The 8,645-nt window shown below is 34.5% G+C and overlaps 1 protein-coding gene across 1 annotated transcript; it reads left to right on the forward strand.

Annotated features, from left to right (window-relative positions):
- The first annotated feature begins 883 nt into the window (after positions 1 to 883).
- LOC142524426 (putative ABC transporter C family member 15) lies at positions 884 to 6,568 on the forward strand. The gene is made up of 10 exons (XM_075628419.1): positions 884 to 2,081; positions 2,163 to 3,586; positions 3,678 to 3,764; positions 3,852 to 4,451; positions 4,532 to 4,696; positions 4,777 to 5,071; positions 5,167 to 5,687; positions 5,774 to 5,837; positions 5,916 to 6,155; positions 6,260 to 6,568. Exons 1-10 carry the CDS (start codon positions 1,223 to 1,225, stop codon positions 6,370 to 6,372), a joined length of 4,368 nt encoding a protein of 1,455 aa, XP_075484534.1. The 5' UTR covers positions 884 to 1,222; the 3' UTR covers positions 6,373 to 6,568.
- Positions 6,569 to 8,645: the final 2,077 nt, after the last annotated feature.

Here is an 8,645-nt window from a genome sequence, read left to right on the forward strand (position 1 = left end):
CAACTTATGCCATCTTTCAACACAACGCTGTGTTCGTCGATTGAAGAATGTTGTTGCACACAACCTTGCTTCTTTTGCTATTTCTTCTCAATTTTCTTTTGTTTGGGGTACTGGGAAATTTTTTTTTTGGTTGGTAGACCTTGTAATGAACGATCTTACTACTTCATAATTAAGTCACAAGTTTTACCGTCAAAAAATAAATAAGGAATATTTGTAGAACTTTGCCTTTGGAATAAAATTAATTTGAAGTTGGATGGATTGAACATGAAATTTGTATTCAATGTAGAAATCATATTAGTTTGATACGAAAATATATTAAATAAGGAAAAACAATAAAACCGAGATTTTTGCAACTTCCAAATTGGATAACCACGGGAAGCGAAATGGATGACCCAAATAAGATATATGTCTCATAAAATACGACCCATGAGACAGTCTCACACAAATTTTTGTCTCTGGAAAAATAGTATATAACGTGACTACAAAAATGCTTATAAAATGAAGGCATTATCACTCCTAAAAAATTGACAATTTAAACTATAAAAGTTCAGATACATCAAAGAATACTGTTCAGATTCTGGCCCCATTTTTTAAAACTTATCCATTATTATTTTCCCTGGGAATTCCACATATATTTTTCGAGTATACAGACAAGTATATTTAATGAAAGATCACTAATTTTTTAAATTTTAAAGAGAACTTGGTTATTTTAGTAAATTATTTTTCATTATCAATTAATTTGCAGAAAAGGGTAGATGATAAATTAAAGAATTATTTAGAATCTCGAATGAATCTTGATTGGACTATTGTCACTTTTGTTCTATCTACGCGTCTATAAATATAACATAAACACACATAAAAATTATAAACCTAAGCTAGAAAACTCGAGTCACAGAACAATAGTACACGATGACGAATGCCCAGATTCCTTCACAATCATTCCACCAACGTTAAAAAGTCCCACGTGTTCTGTTGCATTTGATCCAATAGTGGATATATATATTTACACACACAGATATAATGTGTATGAATCACCATGCTCAGGCGTTGTGATTTGTCTTTTTTATCATCAATCTCCTCGCATGATTGAATTTTCATGTTATGGTTTTTTTTTTCTGTTTCTGAATCTGTGCTGGGTTTTTTGGGTTTTAGAGTTCACTGTTTCTTGTGCAAGAACACAAAAGAATGATTTTTAAAGTTTAGATTTTGTGTGTGTGGAAAAATGGTGTTTTTCTTGAGTTTTGTTGAGTCGGGGGTTGCAATGGATTTTATTGTTCTTGCATTTTGTCTTGTGTTTCTGGTATGGTTTTTGATGGAAATCTTGAAGAAGAGAAGGGAAAATTGCGATGCCGAGGCGTCATTTCGGATAGAAAAACAAACCCTCTTTGTCAAAATTACTGCGTTATCGAATCTTGTAATTGCCATGTCTTATATTGGATTCTGCGTTCATGAAGTTTGGATTTTCGGAGCCTCCTCGATTGTGGTTTTGCTGTCATCCATCGCTTGGAGTTTAGCTAGCGTTGCTGCAGTTTATTCCGTAAATAGAACTCGAAGAATAGGCAAAAGGTGGCCATTAGTTCTTGTTTGTTGGTGGTGTTTTTCCAGCATTCGTGATTTGCTTATAATGATTTTTAGTCTCCTCAATTATTTCAAATCTATTCAAATTCCAGAATTTCTACCAAAATCCAACATAATAGATTTTGCAACACTTCCACTTTCTGTACTTTTCTTTAAAGCTTTACTAAACAACACTTCTGCCAAGAATTTCAACGACTCTACACAGCCATTACTCGATGAGGAGTTAGAGAAATCTGAAACGTTTCGTGATTCTGATGCATTTTCTTGTGCCGGAATATGGAGCCATTTGACATTTAGATGGCTTAATCCTTTGTTTAAGAAGGGTCATTTTGAAAAGCTGGAAATGGAAGACATACCTGAGATTCCTCGACCAGATACTGCAGATGAAGCTTCTTCATCGCTCGAAGAGTCTCTGCGAAAGCAAAAAACTCAGAGCACGTCTCTGCCTACTGCCATACTTCACGCCATTTGGCGGCCGCTTATCATCAATGGAGTTTTTGCAGGTACCTTACATGTCTTTATATGAAACTTTTTGGCAGTTATAAGCACAGATATTTTCTAAGCTTATTATGTGCTGTTTCTAGGAGTGAACACAACTGCCTCTTACATCGGTCCACTGTTAATCCCAAGCTTTGTTAACTTCTTATCAACTAAGGATGGCAGCCTAAGCTGGCAACGTGGTATGATTCTTGCATCGATCTTTTTCATTGCGAAGACACTGGAGTCACTCTCGCAGAGGCAGTGGTATTTTGGTGCTCATAGGATTGGCGTAAGGGTCAGGGCGGCTTTAATGGTACTGATATACAAAAAATCGCTTTCGATAAAGTATGGTGGCACGAGCAACGGTAAAATTATCAACTTTATCAATGTAGACGTCGAAAGAATCGGGGATTTTTTCTGGTATCTTCACGGGATTTGGTTGCTTCCTGTCCAGGTTATGTTTGCCTTAGTTATCTTGTACAGGAATTTAGGCGCTCTACCATCTGTTGCTGCTCTTCTGACCACCATTTTTGTAATGGTGAGCAACACTCCACTTGCAAATATGCAAGAAAATCTACACACAAAGATAATGGAGGCTAAAGATTCGCGTTTAAAAGCTACTTCCGAGATGTTGAAGAGTATGCGTGTTTTGAAGCTACAATCATGGGAACCAACTTTTTTGAAAAAGCTGCTCCAGTTGAGAGAAACTGAGAGAAGTTGGGTTAAAAGATACCTCTACACGAGCTCAGCTGTGGCTTTTCTTTTTTGGGCTTCTCCGACATTAGTTTCAGTTGTTACTTTTGGAGTCTGCATCATTTTAGGTACACCCTTGGCCTCAGGCACAGTTCTCTCAGCATTAGCCACTTTCCGAATACTTCAAGAACCAATATACAATTTACCAGAGCTTATATCTATGATTGCTCAGACTAAAGTATCAATAGATCGAGTTCAAAATTTTATAAGAGAAGAAGATCAGAAGAGGCTGATACATTATAATGCATCTGGTGCCCCTGGAGTGGCCATTGAGATTGAAGCCGGAGAATATGCTTGGGAGAACAGAGATGCGAAGCGAGCAACAATTAAGATAACTGAGAAAATAAGTATAACAAAAGGTTGCAAGGTAGCTATATGTGGCTCAGTTGGTTCTGGCAAAACTAGTCTTCTCTGTAGTATACTTGGAGAAATACCAAGAATTTCAGGGACGAGAATTAAAACTTACGGCTCAAAAGCTTTTGTGCCACAAAGTGCTTGGATTCAAACAGGCACTATTAGAGACAATGTACTATTTGGCAAGGAGATGGATAGGAATTTATATGAAAATGTGGTGGAAGCGTGCGCATTGGATCATGATATCAAGATGTGGGCTGGTGGAGATTTGAGCGTACTAGGGGAAAGAGGGACGACTTTGAGCGGTGGACAGAAACAAAGGATACAAATGGCCAGGGCACTTTACAGCAACTCAGATACATATTTGCTGGATGATCCTTTCAGTGCGGTTGATGCACATACGGGGGCTCATATGTTCAAGGCAAGAAAGATTTTCTCTTCTATTTATTCAATTGCAAATATGGGATTGATGACAAATTCTATTTACTTTCCTTTTTACATATATAATGCAGAAATGTCTGATGCAACTCTTGTATAACAAGACCGTAGTGTATGTTACTCATCAGTTGGAATTCTTGGACGCTGCTGATCTTGTCGTGGTAAGTTGTAAAGATTTAATACAACTTCCTGCTAAATGACAGATTTTTTGCGGTGCTTTTCACTGTCGATGAATGTTTTATTTGCAGGTTATGAAACATGGCAGAATAGTAGAGTGGGGAAAATATCAAGATTTGATTTTGAACCATGATGGGGAACTCATAAGACAAATGACTGCTCACAGCCATTCTTTGAATCAAGTGAGCCCTCCCAAGTGTATTGGATCTGGTAAAAGCTACTGTCACAATAAGCAAATGGAGTTAACCGAAGAAAAATTTGTTGACACTAGCAGAAGTAGCCAAGTTTCTGATAGAAATCTGCACGAGGAAACTGAAACCGGCAGAGTAAAATGGCATGTGTATTCTACTTTTGTCACCTCTGCATATAGAGGAGCTCTTGTTCCAATAATACTCTTGTGTCAAGTTCTGTTCCAAGGTTTGCAAATGGCCAGCAATTACTGGATCGCCTGGGGATCAGAAGAAGAAGGTAGAGTTACAAAGGAGCGTTTGATTTGGATATTTGCGTTGCTTTCTGGTGGAAGCTCGTTCTTTATTTTGGGAAGAGCTATTCTGCTATCAACTATTGCTATCGAAACAGCACAACGCCTATTTCTTGGAATGATTGGATCAATTCTCCGGGCGCCAATATCTTTCTTTGATTCCACACCATCGAGCAGAATTCTTAAAAGGGTTGGTAGAATTTTAGTCGAATTCACTTCTCATGTTACCTAGTGTTGCATATTTAACTAAAACAATTTTTTTAATCACAGTCATCTACAGATCAAAGCATAGTGGATACAGATATACCATACAGGTTAGCCGGACTAGCATTCGCTCTTATTCAGCTGTTGAGCATCGTTATCCTCATGTCCCATGTAGCCTGGCAGGTCTTCTTCCTGTTCGTCATTGTCTTTTCCATTTCCATATGGTATCAGGCAAGAAAAATTTCATGTCCTTGTAAATCCTACGAAAATTTCTCTCTTTAACTCCATTCCTGACAAAAGCTTCCATTCAGGTATATTACATCAAAACAGCAAGGGAATTGGCGCGTATGGTTCCAATCCGACAAGCTCCGATTCTCCAACACTTCTCAGAATCAATATCTGGTGCAACAGTAATAAGGAGCTTCAACCAGGAATCTCGTTTTATTAACAAGAACTTGGAGCTTATCGATGATTATTCTCGTGTTGCATTTCATAATGCTGGCACGATGGAATGGCTTTGTGTTAGAATAAATTTTCTCTTCAACTTTGTTTTCTTCCTCCTCCTTGTTATCTTAGTGAACCTTCCACGATCAGCAATTGATCCCAGTAAGTACTTTATCTCCATTTTCCTTCTACAAGCTCCAAAAACCGAACATTACTTAAACAAAGGCTTTAAAAACATCACATGTTCTTGGTTTCAGGCCTGGCAGGACTAGCAGCAACTTACGGTTTAAACTTAAGTGTGCTCCAAGCATGGGTAATATGGAACCTTTGCAATGTAGAAAACAAGATGATCTCTGTGGAGAGGATTCTTCGGTTCACCTCCATACCTAGTGAAGCTCCACTTATTAATGAAAATTTCAGGCCGGAGACAGAATGGCCGCTCAGCGGGAAAATAGAGATTGAAAATCTCCATGTACAGTACAGTCCCGTTCTTCCTAAAGTTCTTAGAGGAATCACTTGCACCTTTCCGGCAGAAAAGAAAATCGGTATCGTTGGAAGAACTGGAAGTGGAAAGTCTACATTGATCCAAGCCCTTTTTAGAGTGGTGGAACACACAGAAGGGCGTATTTTGATCGACAATGTAGACATCTCGAAGATCGGTCTACAAGATTTAAGGTCTCGATTAAGTGTAATCCCTCAAGATCCAGTTTTGTTTCAAGGAACCGTGAGGATCAATCTTGATCCTTTACAAGAACATGAAGATCAAGAGATATGGGAGGTAAGGATCCACAATTGACAACAAATTTTTTGTACCCAAAGAGCATGTGATTTACCAATCTCACTATAAATGGTGTAACGTGACAGGTTTTACACAAATGTCATCTCGCCGAAAATGTGAAGCAAGATCAAAGACTTCTTGATGCACCAGGTCTTGAAAACTATTCAAATATTTGTGTTGAAACTTAATTTGATTTGGGATATAAAATTTTTGAAAAAAATGTTGTAGTTGCTGAAGATGGAGAGAACTGGAGCGTGGGACAAAGACAACTCGTTTGTTTAGCTAGAGTTTTATTACAAAGAAGAAGGATACTGGTACTAGATGAGGCTACTGCCTCAGTCGATACTGCAACGGATAATGTAATTCAAAAGACGATAAGAGGAGAAACAAACGGATCCACTGTCATTACAGTGGCTCATAGGATACCTACAGTTATTGACAATGATCTAGTCTTGGTTCTTGGTGAAGGTAAGAATTGAGACTCTATTTACTTAAATGTTTGTCTTCCCTTAAAGTTAAAATCCTGGTTTTGTTTGAGGTTACTTACTAGACAACATTTGGGTCGATTTCAGGGAAGGTAATAGAGTATGATTCGCCGGCTAAGTTGCTCGAGGATAGCTCGTCTGCGTTTTCGAGTTTGGTGATGGATTTCTTGAGAAGATCATCATCAACTGTGAATAATTGAGATATGTTCAAGTTTGTGCTGATTTTTAACTGATATAAATTAGGTAGGACTTTGTGACAAGAATAGATTTTTACAAATCCTCCTCCTTGTAGAAGGTGGTGTTCATTGGATGAAAGCTATAAGAATTTTACGCTTTCCATATCATGTATGTTAGAAGAACAATCAGATCAATGCTGCTGGAAAATTATTTATGTCATTGCTTGCTAGTTTAGGTTCTTCTAAACACAGACCCATTCAAATTCATATGAAGAAGAGTTCTATATTTACTAATAACTAGGAATGTACACGTGCGATGCATGTAGGTGACTAATAATGAAAAATATAATCATGAGAATTAGATAATGTTTAAAGTCGTTTGAATAACATTATGTTTATAAGTATTTATCAATCTAAATATATCAAAACACAATACATAAAAATACATCATGACAATAAATCATATATATTCACTTCTTTATATGACATTTTTCAATCCGCGACATAATACATCTCTCTTAAATGATAAATTAGCAAAAATATTTTTCATTCAAATATCATTCAAAATAAAAAAAACAATAAAAATAAAATTAACAGAATAGTGAATTTTACCAAAATCAAAACTTAAATTTACTTAAATAGAGTACACATAGACAAACGTCAAATAAAATTCTCTTAATTACTTAATTATCATAATAATGTTAAAATAAAATCATTAAACTTGTTATTAAGGTAAATATCACTTTTGATTTTGCTAACTTTTAACACATTGCGGATTTTATTTAATTTCTATGTTTTTTTAGAATACATGTTATAGATAATTAATTTTATATCAGAATCAATCATTTATAAATTAATATTGATGATTAATAATTTAAGAGAAATAAAATTTTAACATAATACCACTTATGTAAAATTGTAATATATATCAAATGATAATAAACTATCAATATAATTCATATTTATTATAAAGATTATATTGATTAAATTTTTTTTAAAGATTATATCATAAATTTAGTTTAAAATTTAGAAAAAAAAAAACGAGAAGAATGTGTATTAATGTTCAAATATATCTAAGATGGACAATGAATCATAAAAATTGACTAAGAAATGTAAATAAATAAATTTTTTACATAAAATTTAGAAAATAAAGAAGAATGTAAATTAATGTCCAAATCTATCTACCGGTTAATGAGATCCTACTTATGTGGACACTACCCTCACTTCATTTCAACGGGTAAAATCTTGCCACACATACAATTTCAAAACAAAAATGGGTTCTATATATGCATGGACAAATCTTGGTCATCCATCCTATCATGGGGGCAATGCCCACATTGGTAGGATGAAATAAACCCTATCTAAGATGAACAATGAATCACAAAAAAACCCTTAAAAAAGGCATATTAATTTAATTTGCTAACTTAAATGAATAAAGAAATGTAAATAAATAAATTTTTTGGCATAAAATTTAAGAAATAAAGAGGAATGTGTATTAATGTCCAAATTCATTTAAGATGGACAATGAATTACAAAAAAAAAAAAAACCCTTAAGATAACCTAATAATTTAATTGGTCAACTTAAATGAACAAAGACATATAAGGAAATTCACAATTGAAGTGATATATTTATATGTATGTTAGATAATTGCTCATGTTAGTTAAAACGATCAAAACGTGGTCTTAAGCTGTTGTACGATTTAAAGATTTGAGTTATATCGTTATCACTAGTTATAATTTTTATTAAAACGACAAACGTTCAGTTCTACAATTGGTATCAGAGCCAATGTCACATGTTTTGTTCTCATGTATTGCAAGAGTGTAATTATTGATAGAGAGATTGTTGATGTGCAATGATTGTTCATACTAGTAGAGTAATCAAAACGTGATGTTTGAGTTACTGTATGTTTTGAAATATTTAAGTTGCTCTGTTTCAACCAATTATAAATTTTGGTAAAATAGCAAGCGTTGGGTCCTATAATTTCATTTCACATTTAATTAACCATATACGATAAAAATATTATAATAACAAAACATTATATTTTTACGTATACAACTATTATAATACGACTATTACATATTTATTTATTGAGGGTATGTATTAATTATAATTTTGATTGTCTTAAAACCAATATAATAATGGTCATGTTGTGAGTAATTATTGAAATGATCCCGACCACCATTATCTTCTCTCCCATGCAACTTACTTTGCAGCCGTGACATTATTGTTTTAAACTAATTATACCCATTATCATATATCAAATTTATTTTCAAAAAAAAAAACATCATAGATTTTT

This window comes from Primulina tabacum, chromosome 14 (assembly GCF_025594145.1).
Source record: "Primulina tabacum isolate GXHZ01 chromosome 14, ASM2559414v2, whole genome shotgun sequence".
Taxonomy (NCBI): Eukaryota; Viridiplantae; Streptophyta; class Magnoliopsida; order Lamiales; family Gesneriaceae; genus Primulina; species Primulina tabacum.

Excerpts from the sequence above, each read along its gene's own strand:
- LOC142524426 (XM_075628419.1), top strand. The coding sequence starts at position 1,223 with ATGGTGTTTTTCTTGAGTTTTGTTGAGTCGGGGGTTGCAATGGATTTT. Across the intron at positions 2,082-2,162 it reads CATCAATGGAGTTTTTGCAG|GAGTGAACACAACTGCCTCT; the intron begins GTACCTTACATG and ends TGCTGTTTCTAG. Across the intron at positions 5,688-5,773 it reads AAGATCAAGAGATATGGGAG|GTTTTACACAAATGTCATCT; the intron begins GTAAGGATCCAC and ends GTAACGTGACAG.